General features: G+C 43.2%; 2 protein-coding genes across 4 annotated transcripts in view; both read left to right on the forward strand.

Moving 5' to 3' along the window:
* Positions 1–2,735: 2,735 nt before the first annotated feature.
* Positions 2,736–7,842, forward strand: chmp6b (charged multivesicular body protein 6b). Its single transcript, XM_071907801.2, has 8 exons — positions 2,736–2,933; positions 3,716–3,825; positions 4,009–4,096; positions 4,203–4,289; positions 4,471–4,536; positions 4,956–5,036; positions 5,795–5,867; positions 6,058–7,842. Exons 1-8 carry the CDS (start codon positions 2,871–2,873, stop codon positions 6,105–6,107), a joined length of 618 nt encoding a protein of 205 aa, XP_071763902.1. The 5' UTR covers positions 2,736–2,870; the 3' UTR covers positions 6,108–7,842.
* A 2,126-nt stretch (positions 7,843–9,968) lies between these two features.
* Positions 9,969–12,591, forward strand: part of baiap2b (BAR/IMD domain containing adaptor protein 2b) — a 64,308-nt gene continuing 61,685 nt past the window's right edge. For all 3 annotated transcript variants that reach the window (XM_078290673.1, XM_071907744.2, XM_071907745.2), the window contains exon 1: positions 9,969–10,244. In XM_078290673.1, the coding sequence (XP_078146799.1) occupies positions 10,170–10,244 (75 nt within the window). In that variant the 5' untranslated portion in view covers positions 9,969–10,169. The remainder of the gene's footprint in view (positions 10,245–12,591) is intronic.

The raw sequence follows: 12,591 nt of genomic DNA on the forward strand, positions 1-12,591 counted from the left end.
TAGAGGAAGTCGTGATTATTTCTGAAATGTGGCCGATGGATGTTGGGATGAGGGTTTGGGATAGACGACCGCTGCCCCGTGGCCTTCCTCTCAACAGATTTAGCTTCAAAGTAGAATTCCTAGCCTGAGAATGTAGTATAGAATATGCACACCAGTACATGTAGCACACTGTCCTCATCAAACATTCGCCATGGGCACTAACCTCAAACATGGAGATGTGAAGCAGAAATTGTATATGGATCAAGACATGTATGGGGCTTCTTGAGATGTTCTTAAAAGTCTTTTCTTAGCCGGATTTTATGGGGGTGGTTATCTTTGACAATAGATCTTGAATGTATGTTGGGCCTCCAATGAGAGGGGGGTTGTAACACAGTCGTGACGAGCTCCTCCTCCTCAACAGATCCAGTAATCTGCGGAGCTCTTGTCGTCACTCTGTTTCACTTTCGTGCCACTTTTAATCACACAGACGTGTTTTTGTTAGACTTATCTAGCCTGTTTGGTGTGTGTTTATTGTATATATGTGTGTTTTATATAGCTATGGCTATTTTGGGGGTATTCCTACATAAGCTAGTACTTGTACTAGGAGGTGTGTTGTTGGTGCACCTATCAGCAAACCGTTAAATTGTAATTTTCTCATGACATTCAGGTGAGAGGATGATGTGGATAGGGAATTTAAAAGACACTTCCTTTATACGTAAGAACAGACTTGAAAGACAAAATGTGATTCATTTGATTGAGTATATTTGGCCTGTTAAATGAACATGAATAGGCTGGATGTTTTTTTGTGATACTTGCCTACCAATCCTCAGCAGATCCTCAATAGATCTTTTGATTGGGAGTTTGACGCTCGTGGCTACTGGCTTGGTGAAGTAGGTTACAGCATACGCAAAGTACATATCAAGTTTCCCTGAAGGCAGAGATGCATTCAGTGTCTATGTTTGATACATTATGTCAGATGTTGTGTCCTCTTGCTTGTTTCACAAGCATTGACAACTCAGTGTTTGTCCTTTTTTTTTTTTTCTTCCGTGGACCTTCATTTTCATTTTCCTCTCCTCGCTATGGGACAGCCATGGAGCAGAATCTGATAGTTCACTGTAAAGATATCCTAAGATGTTTCATATGGATGATGTGGATGTTACTGCTATCATTATTAGTGTGAATTAGTCACAGTTATCTAGTGGTCATTATATATTGGGAGGCCTTTTCTTACCGATGTTGTAACCTCTGTTTTGGCTGGGCTCGGCACAAAATGCCTCTCCAGACCCTTTTTTTGCCTTCCAACTTGAATTCATTTTCTGTCTCTCGGCTGCAGTCCTTCATCACGTGTCAAACTCTCAGATGTGGGGCGCAGACCCTTTACAGTTGTCATATTCTATCATTTTTAATTTTAGTGGTGGGCTTTTTCAGTCTTATATAAGGTGTTTGGGATAAATGACTTCAAATGTTTGTTCATGCAGTAGCTTCCTTTTAACAGATTTTATTGGTTGTTTTTTACCTCAACTTTATGTTTATCACTCACTGAAGGAGCCCAGTAAGAGAGCTGGTTTGCCATGCTGTCCTTCATTTAACCAAGTATCAGAATCATATTTTGAGTTGTTTCAAGCAAGTTTTGTCAGGCTGATATTGAATATTATCTGATGGCGAGGTGCTTGCTTTTAAAGACCCTAGAGATATACAGTACAGACAGTACAGATTCAGATAAACATCAACTTCGCAGAAAGTGAGTGGGAGCAATTTTCTGAGGTTTTTTACATTCACATACATAGTTTGGCATATTATGGCCTTTTTAAGTGCGATAACTTTGATGAAACTCAACATTTGTTTTGCACACTTGTAGCCTTGTGCCCTCAACTAGGGCACAAACTAGAAAATTGGCTCTGCATTAAGTTTAACGTGTGTGTGTGTATGGGGAGGATGTATGAGTTTTGGTGAAATATATATATACCTTTTATTTTTTTCAATTATCTTTTTCCCAAGTGCAATATTTGGATATGTGTTGTTCACAACAAACATTATATGAACTTTGTCATACTCTAGTATTCATGTGTTTTCTGTGGGTTTAGTCAGTTTCAGTAAAATGTAGCCACCCAAGTAACATCTGCTTTTTTGCACTTCTCTAATCCCTGCTGCCAGAACAGAAAGAATCACATCAAGTAGGAGTGTTTCACACAAAGAAATGGAAAACTTCTTTGGCTCTGTAGAAAGCGGGACATAAAGGCAGTTGGCAAGTTGGAGCAGGTTTTATTTTTTTCCTGGTGGTGGTATAATTGCACTATTTCTGGGAAATTTTATAACCTTTCTGTATATTATGCAATCTTTGTAAGATTATCTGTGCACTGATTTTATTTTTTAAAGACTGTGTGGTTTAGCAGTGTGCTGTATTTTGCTCCTATAGTTCCCCCATGTCTAGATGAACACTGGTCATTAATGAACTCTGTGGTCCCTACACTACCTTCTCATGAATAAATGTTAGTCAAAATGATGCATTTGCCTTTTATTGTTTGAATGACATAAGTAGAGGGACAGACAAGATAGCCAGACACTAAGTGCTCCTAGTGTGACATGTACATTCACAGATACAGATTTATTATTATTATTTTTTAAACGTTTTTATTGAAGCTCACATGATTATCACAACATTCTTAGTGTACATTAAACTTGTCCTTTAGTGTCACAGTTTGGAGTTTTTGTCCCTGTCCGGCCGCCGTACTTCCTGATGTGGGTGTGGAAAGTGTCAACAGATGACTACACAAATTATGGAGGCTAAGCTACAATAGTCTGCGAGCTAGGTTAGCTAAATAGTTTAATTTTAGGTCGTAGTCTTTAAATTCGTTCCTAGTGGTAATTAGTAGCTGGGATGCTGTGTCAATATGGGAAACATTTTTGGCAAAAAGAAACGGACTCGAGTGACAGAGCAAGACAGGGCGATTCTGGTGAGTGTGATAGCTAACATTAGCCACTGTTACACTTAGCACCAATACTGTACGTTGTCTCTTGTATGCAGATAAAGTAATGCCAAAGTCCTTTCAAACCTATGGTAATTTAATGTGGCTTTACTTATCTGCAGACGTACACACCTAATAGAACATCACTTAAAAAAACATTACCAATCGTTAGGAGACACTGTTCAATTCGGCATACACACAACAAGCAGCACTCTCCAATAAAAGTTCAACTTTTAGAATTGTTAATAGTGATTATTCCCATGTTTTTCAAAATGCATTGTGGAGGGCGGTAGCTAGCAGTTTGGTCCATTGCTTAAAGTTGAGATATTGTAATAAAGTGCTGCTTAGTAGATTTACTTATTACTTAGACCTAATGTCTCAGAGCCTAGCCTATTTTTCCGAATGTCTTAAGTGATGTTTTCGGTGGTGTGTATGTTTGACGATAAGCAAGGTCACATTACATTTCCACATTTTAGAGTAGAGTTTGGCGTAACGCTTTAATTGGACTGCAGGGCTACTGTTACTTTGACGCCATTGCTTATGCACAGATGTTAGCGACTGTACTTATCACTGGCTGGGCCAATGCAGCTTCTTGCTATGCTGTACAAAGCATATTATTATGAAGTTGTTTGAAATATAACTTAGCCAAAATGTGAAGTTTTCTACACATATGGCAATGGTAAACACACACACACACAGACGCTGCCTGGCAGAGAACTGCACAACTGCACTTCATTTCTTGTACACATGTCTCTTTTTCTTCATTCCAGCAACTGAAACAGCAAAGAGATAAGCTGAGGCAGTATCAGAAGAGGATCAACCTGCAGCTGCATAAGGAGAGACTTCTAGCCAAGCAGCTGCTGAAAGATGGCAAAAAAGAGTAGGACCTTCTCCATATGTGTCTCGGAACTGATTACTTTTTTCCAGTAACTGTTTTTTTTTTTAGGAAACTGTGTTTCAAGCCAGGTGTTGTCGTTTTTCATGCTAGGCAAGGCTTGAATTTGATTTCATTGTTCCATCATTCAAAGTGATTCTAATTTGACAATCATTTGTATTCAAACAGGAAAGCACTCCTCTTGCTGAAAAAGAAGCGCTACCAGGACCAACTCCTAGACAAGACGGAGAACCAGATCAGCAACCTGGAGCGCATGGTGAGTAGCTGACAGTTGTCACCGACATACAGTGCGCTAATGTCATGTTATGTCCCTGTGCAAAAGATGAAACTGACAAGTCTCCTGTTTTTTTTTTTTATTTTAGGTTCAAGACCTGGAGTTTGCCCAGATCGAAATCAAAGTCATTGAAGGGCTGAAAGTTGGAAATGACTGTCTGAAAAAAATGCATGAGGTAGGCAATGTGACGTGTCCCAGGTATATTTTTCCAAAACCATGCAATCTATATCTTACCTAGTGTCTGAAATACTATAGCCATAATATACAGAAGTGCATCGCCAGCATTCCCACACAATGTTCATAAGGTTGCTGTTTATTGATGGGCTGTTGTTGTTGACTGCTCTTCCCCACACTAGGTGATGTCCATTGAGGAGGTAGAACGGATTATGGATGAAACCCAAGATGCTATTGAGTACCAAAGGGTAAGGTCACCATTAATCTGCAAAATCCAGGACAATGATTTCGGTCTAGCACAGTCTGCCAACAGATGTTCTTATGTTGATAGGCAGAGTCCGAAATGATATCTGTGCTCTGCTCTTACAAAAAGATTGTTTGCATGAAAGTAAAGCACATTACGGGTTATGGTTTAAGTCATGACTCATCTTAAGACCTCTGCTTATAAAGCAATAATATTTTGAGGCTGGATTCATCAATGTTTATGGAATACAGACAAATGAATTTCAGGCTGCAAATTGTTTGCAAAATGGATTTATTGTGCTTTGAAATTAACCTCTCCATATGCGCATTTGTCAGGAGAGATTAAGTCCTCAGTGATTTCTAAGCTCAGGTCCACAATTGGAAGCTGTCTGTTGTTTACTGAGAGATTGTTGCCTTTCCACAGCAAATAGATGAGATGCTGGCTGGCTCTCTGTCACAAGAAGATGAAGATGCCGTACTGGCGGAGCTGGAGGCCATTACTCAGGTTAGTCTAATTAGCGGCAGTCTCACAGTATTCAGGACAATCAATCTCACCCATATCACAAACACCCTGCTCATAAAGCTTTGAACAGTCAGTGTACTGATCTGGGATCACTGGTCACATGCATTCACACTTCAGTATACAGTACTGTGCCTAAGTCTTAGGCACCCTAGATTTCTTATATAAATTTTGTCTTAGGTGTTTATTTATTTGTTTTCTGCATTAGTGTGTCAGACTGCTCTTTGTAGTAAATTATTTTATATTTAGAAACTTTTCATTATTTTTGAAAGCATCTTCGCTTTACAGAATGTTTTTTTTACCTAAGACTTTTGCACAGTACTGTATTTGTTTACACTTGTCATTTCAATGGGATTTTTGAGATGTGATTCTAAAATTCGGAGTTTACGAGATCACACCACTGTATGTTCACAATTGGCCTTTTTCCTGCTCTTCATCTCTTTACATTGCTTATATGCACATTGTGGCTGGATTGTGTCCAGACTGCATAGAATTCCCATCACAATGCGAGTCTGACCACTTCCATGTCTGGTTTAGAAGATCCAATAGCAATGCGAGCAAATTAAATTTTTCTGCGTCCAGACTTGTCACCTAATGCGTCCCGGCATGATCGGACGATAAAAGTCACATTGAAACTGCAAGTGGAACAGTGTGACGTCAGAGACACAGAGATCCCAGAGCAGCACTCCTGGCCTCTGACCTCTTTACCTACACTTGTCTTCTAAACTCTTGTTGTCTCTCAGGGAGACTTTGAGCTTCCTGACGTTCCCTCGGAGGAGCTCCCAGAAGTCCCAGAGGCAACAGAGGAGAAACCAGGTATGTGGACCTTTCAGGAATGTGATTTGGTTTTTGTTTGTTTTTCCCCCGAATACCTTGGGTGTGACAAGACATCTGGCAGGCTGTGACACAGCATTCCTATTCATTTCCTACTTTATATTATTTACTCTTACTGTCCGTGTTACTGTCTCGATGTCCATGTAAGTCTGTGAATCCGTTTTTGTTTCAGAGAGGGAGCGTTCGAGGAAGAAGCCAGAGCGGGAGATGCTCGCTGCCTAGACACATGCCTGACCCCGCCTTAGCTGACCTGGAGGCTCCTGGCTCCTGCTCCACAATACTCAAGTCCTACATAAACACACACAAACATCCACTGGAGAACTCGGTCCCCCATGGCCCGCTGTACCGTGACAGTTACCACTCGTATTGCTAAAGACTGGACTTTCGCCTACCATCCGGCTACAGCGTTTGTCCCATCTCACATGTTGCGGGCCAACTCCCTCTCTGGCCTCCGCTGCAAGCCGATGAGCGCTTCTTGGATGGAACAATGGCCGCTTCAGTATCTTGCAAATCAACAGCATCGGAAAAATGTTCGACTTAAATCATAAAGACCTGCGAGATCCCGATAAATGTGCCTACGCTTCGATGTTTGATCAACATACATTCAACCCTCTGTGAAGAGCAAATCATTTTACACACTTTGACTTAACTTACAAATGCATGTAAGTGCTTCTTATCATAATTTCTCCACTTATCTCAAAACTTTTCTTGACAGGTATGGCTTGTAAGTCATACTCTGCCCATGGCAGGAGTGATGGATTCTTTGGCATCATCTACTCTCAGTATAGGCCTCGATTGCCTTGTTAGTCCCAGCTGGGAAAGCTTGCCTTCACACTGACCTGTCCCCAAACTAAAAAGTACTGAAATGTTTGCGTAAGCATCTGTTTCACGGAATATTCTCTCACTCTGACCCCTTTTCAAACAGCTTAACTAATCTAATTCTGCGCTCCCCTTGTGGATTAGTTGAGTGTCATTGGAGAAAGGGCTAATCATATCGTCTGCAGGCTTACCCCGGTAGCCCAGACAACGCTTGTTAATCTATTCAAGGTAATACTTGACAGAGCCCGGATCTTTACGCAGCGTGTATTATCAACATAGGAGTCTGTAATTATTTTACTGTGCATATCGCACTCCGATTCTCTCTGTGTTGAATTGCAGCAAGAGTGGATGACCTACATTCATATGGCTTAAGCTAGTAACTTATATGAGTGTACCACTGTACAACAAACTGACCAATAGTGCAGCGAGGATCATTCTATTCTATCTGTGAATCAGTTTGTCTCACATACAGATTTGAAACACTCCAATTACTAATACTGTCAGGCTGCGGACATTGTCTCACAGTTAACACTTCATCCAACCACTTTTCTTTCAGTTGGTTTGGAAAAATGTACCTCTTTCCCTTTTGTTCTTTTTACAATAAAAGTATTTTTTAGTCATGCCCCTTTGGTGTCTCACTTGGGCTCACAGTGCTGAGGTCGAGTTTTTCCGTGATTGAGCACTAGGTGGCAGCAGGTGACAGTTAATTCCAGTATCAGCTGTTGAGGCAGGTGAATGGGTTTGAGTGGATATATAATGTCTCTGACTGAAAAAAAATAGCCTTACATCATGACAGCATAGACAGGCATAGATTTTATTTCCATATGAATGCTGAATCCATACTTGAACAGTTCTACTCATAAACACAAAAAAAACCATTCTACTTCTCTCCAGCTCTTATTTCTTACTTCTTTTCCTAGCATTTGTCTGTTACATGATCATCATCAGGACACTCTGACCCTCATTCTCTTAAGTTGCTTGTAGTGTTGGTGATCTAGTAATTAAAGCTTATTGTACTGTTGCACTGGATAAGAGCATCAGCTAGATCCTCTACAATATAAAAAGTAGATGTAAAATGTTCCCATCTGTAGCCTTGAGGTGTTCTTAATAAACAAAGCCTGCGTATTGACACCTCGCCCCTTAGGCTTTTCACAAGAATGAAATAGCCTGAATTGGTGCCTTTGCCCGAGTTACTGAAATCCACTTCACAGCGAGATATTCCTTTGAATGAACTGGCCCCATTCTGCGGCTGACTGTTCACTACAAGCCCGTTGGGGTGCGTGGGAGTGGGCGATGCACAGACAGCGGAGGAGCCTGAATGTCAGAGCGCTGCGCTTTATGAATCACGAATGCAGATCTGAAACCAGAGAGAAAAGAGAGCCGGAGAGAGTGGTAGTGAGTAGGCTGCTGAGACAAAAGCTATAGCTCTGCAGAGGCACAGAATGGATGCCTCAGGTATGTAGGTGTGTGTGTGTGTGTGTGTGTGTGTGTGTGTGTGTGTGTTGGTGTCCGTGTGTCTTGCCCACTGCCACCCAGTCTTTTCACAGCCTACCTGCCGCCTCCTGGTTTTCTGTAGGGGGGTGCAGAATAGAATCAGACCAATTTACTACTCATTCTATACACACACACACCTCTGTCTATGTGTTTTGAAAATGTTCATTTCCAACACATTCCTCTCACATATCCTATAGAGTTCAATTACATGATATTACTTCCACCAACTGTGATTAGGGAGCATTATGTTGCTTCATCTGTTTATAATTGCACTCTAAGATGGAATGGAAGCCGACTGATGGAATGATATTCAATTACGGAAACTGTACTGTGGGGATTGCTTGCTCACAGACAATCAAGTCAATAGGCTTGTTGATAGTGGGGATGTTGACGCTTGCTCCTCCACAGACCAAACATACCTGATTGATTTTCACTAACTGTCTGGAGTTGGGTGTCCTTGGCTTGGGTCCTGCTCTAATCAGACGTGACAGTGCTAAACAAAAGAAAACCGGCCCACTCTGGCTATTTGAACTGAAGCTCTGAAACTTTATCATCCTGACTAGCCCTAAAACACTGTACCCAGGCCTATTTTCTCTCACAGATGGGAAAAATGTGTCACTGAATAGAATAGGAATAGCTGTCCCCCTGCAGAACGCTCTTATGCTATCTTAAGCTCTCTCTGTCTCTATACAAAGCCATACAGCACTGACATTTTCAATATGTTTTCCATTGAAAAGGCTGCCGATCGTGACTTGTTGAGAATAGCCTGTGTGTGGGATTTCCCGACCCACAACATTGGGCTATTCAATCCAAGAAAATGTGGCTCCATCCCACTCATCCCAACTAGAGCCCACTCAGCCAGAAGCACCGGGCCCACACAAAGACAGGGCAAGCTAAACAAATCAGCAGCAACAACAACAGATTCTTTCTGTGTTCAGGTTAAATGTTCCCTTGCGAAAATAAGTAATCCTATAAACAATAGAGGGATACTATCCAAATATCACAGCAAAACTAGTCCAAATAAAGTCCCTTTATCATCATTAAGACCTTTTAAGAATGTTATATGACTATTATAGTGATTAGTAGAAAACACCATTAAGTAGGCCTACAATAAGGTCACTATAAACTCAGAACCACAGACACACTGTAAAGCCCCATATGAATATCATGGGAATGTTATAGGTATTTTTTCGTTGGGATAATCGTTTAATCAACTAGGCTAAAACCTTTTCATTCTTTTGTACGGAGCTTGGAAAGCATACAGGTAGGTCTTATGAATGGTTTCAGGCAGAGGCGGCGGCGTGGGCAACGTGTGACAGAGAGGAGGAGGCGTGGTTCGTTTAAATGCCATGCTGCGTTCAAGGGCTCTCCGCAAGAAAGTGCGCAGAGAAAATACGACGTGACGCACATTTAGGGGCTTTTGGTCAGAAATTAGAACAACAAAAATGGTCACAAGCCGTTCTCTAACCTCTCTAGGCTATTGTGGTCCGCTGTAAATACAATAACAAACATAGCCTATAACATAACATAGGCCTACCATAAATTGTTGGCACAGCCTCCATGCCCTCCGCCCCTCCAACCTCACATCTCGGCAGCGCGGATAGGCTATCAGAAAATCCCCGCTTTCCCCAGTCGTATTTACCCGTTTGTTAGGATCGTTCATAAGAGGCTCAACTCCTAATTCCGACATTTCCGACTGCACATGAAGGCAGCATCTTCCCTATGAGAAGTGAGTCCGCCTCTGCGCTCCAGCCGAGTGTGGCACCGACTGACTGGCTGCGTGGGGAGCCAGTGTGGGCGCAGTGGAGGACTTTCCTATAAAAGCAGGGATCCCACGGCCAGACGAGCTCGTCTCTCCCTCTCACTTGTAGACTGTACCACCGAGATTCCCCGCGACCAGCGCTTTTTTCTTCCCGCCGTACTGTTTTCTTCGGAAAAACCCCTCTTCCATCTCCAAAGGAATTCTTGTTTATGGTTGTTCTGACTGACGCTCCAAGGATGTCCCGGACCGACGAGGTGCACCGTATAACGGAGAATGTCTACAAGGTAAGACGGACAACTGCTTGTCTATTTCCCTATACCGCTGACCGTGACTAAAGCCCGGCGGGGAGGGACACCTGCTGCGCCGGTGGACAGCTGTTAGAATAAGGGACAGTAATAGGGGACGCTGGATAACTTTGACGCACAACTGACCTGAAATGCCTTATGCGTTTTCCCAGTTGGTAACCGACCTGTCCTATTCCCCTGTGTTGTTACAATCAGCGATTTAATGGTAAATATAAAGATGGGTAATCAATGACCTCCGGTGATCATCATAAGACATCATAACAATCTATTATACTATCAGAAAAGCATTCATTTCTGATGTTTTCCCCTTAAAAGACCTAATCCTTATTTAACTTAGATCCGTTTGACTTGGTACTTTGTATGATGCGCGCTATAAATCTAGCTCATACGTATTGATGTCAGCCTGGGTTAACTTTAAGTGGGTTTACCCTCCTCTACATCCCAGGTTACAATGTCTCATCCGCAGTAATGGTGCAACCCAGCCATGTAAATTCCACTGCTGTGACCAAACTGACAGTTTGCCCTGGGGCAGACTGACAGCTCCGATTGCTTGACACATTGCAGGGGAGGGGTTGTCACCACCAGAGGGAATTATGGCTGAAGGCAGTTGAGCTGGAAATAAGTTCACCTGCCTGGGTGAAAGTCATTTATTAATTTATAAGAGTACAGGTTCCCAAACTTTTTCATATCAAGGACCCTCCCCCTCCAAATGGATCCGCTTTAGACCACGGACCCCATATGATTTGATAAGATTGCATCTAAAGAAGCCACATTTGAGCAGATTTCTGTGGTTAGTAATGACTTCATATAGACTTGCATAGCTGACTGTACTGTAGGTGGAGTGATAACTGCAAGTGGGGAGTGTGAACCTATGATCAAACTGGTCATCCTTAGAAATGATCACGTTTTTTTTCTAGCCTCTAGTGAGTAAAATACTGGTGAAACTAAACTGTAGCTTTGCTGCGGACCCCATGGAACCACTTCAAGGACCCTTGGAGGTCCCTAGACCCCAATTTGGTAACCTCCCCTGAATTAGAATACTAATCTGAGCTTCTAGGACATGTTTAATGAGAGCACAGTCACAGTCAGATGACTCAGGACAGAGGACGGTTTTCTTCACGGATATGAAAAGAAAACAGCCCAATGCTCAACGTCAGTGGCTCTCACTGATGTGTGTTTAGGGAAATGTTGATGCTGTGAAGCCCCTATTGTGTTTTGGAATTGGGCGGCAACCACAGATACTCCTCAAGAGTGAGCGGACCACCCCGCACTTGTTGAAACTCAAGAGGTAAAAGGTGACAAACGTTTCAGGTCCTCCACTGTTATTTCCACAACAAAGCTCCCCTTCAGAAGTGGCGTGGGTGGGGTGGAAGGGGGCGGGGGGGGATGAAGAGGTGTTACTCTTTAGTTTCAGTGCACTCAGGGCAGCTCTCCAGGCCAGGTAGATTTCGGCGGCGGAAAAGTGTATCTTAAAAAGCCGGTGTGAAAGCAGGCAGCTGGAGAGGCGTCTGCCATCATGGACGACTGGCCCCGGAGAAGGTTCGTCCGCGCCTCCCGAGCCAACGTTGCATCTAAAGAGAGAGGGTGACGCGAGTTCAGGTTCAGTGAGAGTTCACGGTTCCTCGTTTTGGCAGAGGCATGAGGCGTGAGTGTGAACTGGCTGCGGTGTAACATGACACAGAATTGAGGTTAGCGAGGAAATGATAGGCATCATGGAAGGCCGAGCTCAAGTCACGTGTCGCCCCTTCAACCTCTCTGTGAGGTTTTGCATAAGGGGTATAATTTGGGGTTGACATAACGTTGCAGGCCGTGGAATTATTGTGACCGACTGCTGACCTTCAGCTACACAAACACACACACACACACACATGCACACGCGCGCACATGCTCACTCTCTCCCTCAAAGGGCTCTAATGAGGGATCAGTGGCGCGCTAGGAGTAGGCGCCTGACGTTGTGACCTGTGGGAGGTTTCTTTGGATCATTAATAGCTGGAGAGAAGCCAGGAGGAGGAGGAGGAGGAGGAGGAGGAGGAGGAGGAGGAGGAGGAGGAGGAGGAGGATGAAGAGAAGACAGAGGACGAGGTAGATAATGACGATGAGGAGGAGGAGGAAGAAGAGAAAGGAGGAGAAAGCCGGAGGAAGAAATGAGTCCGCGATAATGAGAAAGGCCTGGTCTGTGGTGGAGGAGGAGGAGGAGGAGGGAAGAGTAGGAAGAAAAGCCCCGTCGACAAAGAAAAGGCCAGGGAGGGGAAGAGCACAGGTGAGCGAGACGAAGAAGAAGAAAGAGTCGTCATTAACGAGAGAGAGCGCCGTGGAAGGGAGGAGT

Source organism: Centroberyx gerrardi, chromosome 20, assembly GCF_048128805.1.
Source record: "Centroberyx gerrardi isolate f3 chromosome 20, fCenGer3.hap1.cur.20231027, whole genome shotgun sequence".
NCBI classification, from domain to species: Eukaryota; Metazoa; Chordata; class Actinopteri; order Beryciformes; family Berycidae; genus Centroberyx; species Centroberyx gerrardi.

Excerpts from the sequence above, each read along its gene's own strand:
- chmp6b (XM_071907801.2), top strand. The coding sequence starts at position 2,871 with ATGGGAAACATTTTTGGCAAAAAGAAACGGACTCGAGTGACAGAGCAA. Across the intron at positions 2,934-3,715 it reads AGCAAGACAGGGCGATTCTG|CAACTGAAACAGCAAAGAGA; the intron begins GTGAGTGTGATA and ends TCTTCATTCCAG. Across the intron at positions 4,290-4,470 it reads GTCTGAAAAAAATGCATGAG|GTGATGTCCATTGAGGAGGT; the intron begins GTAGGCAATGTG and ends TCCCCACACTAG.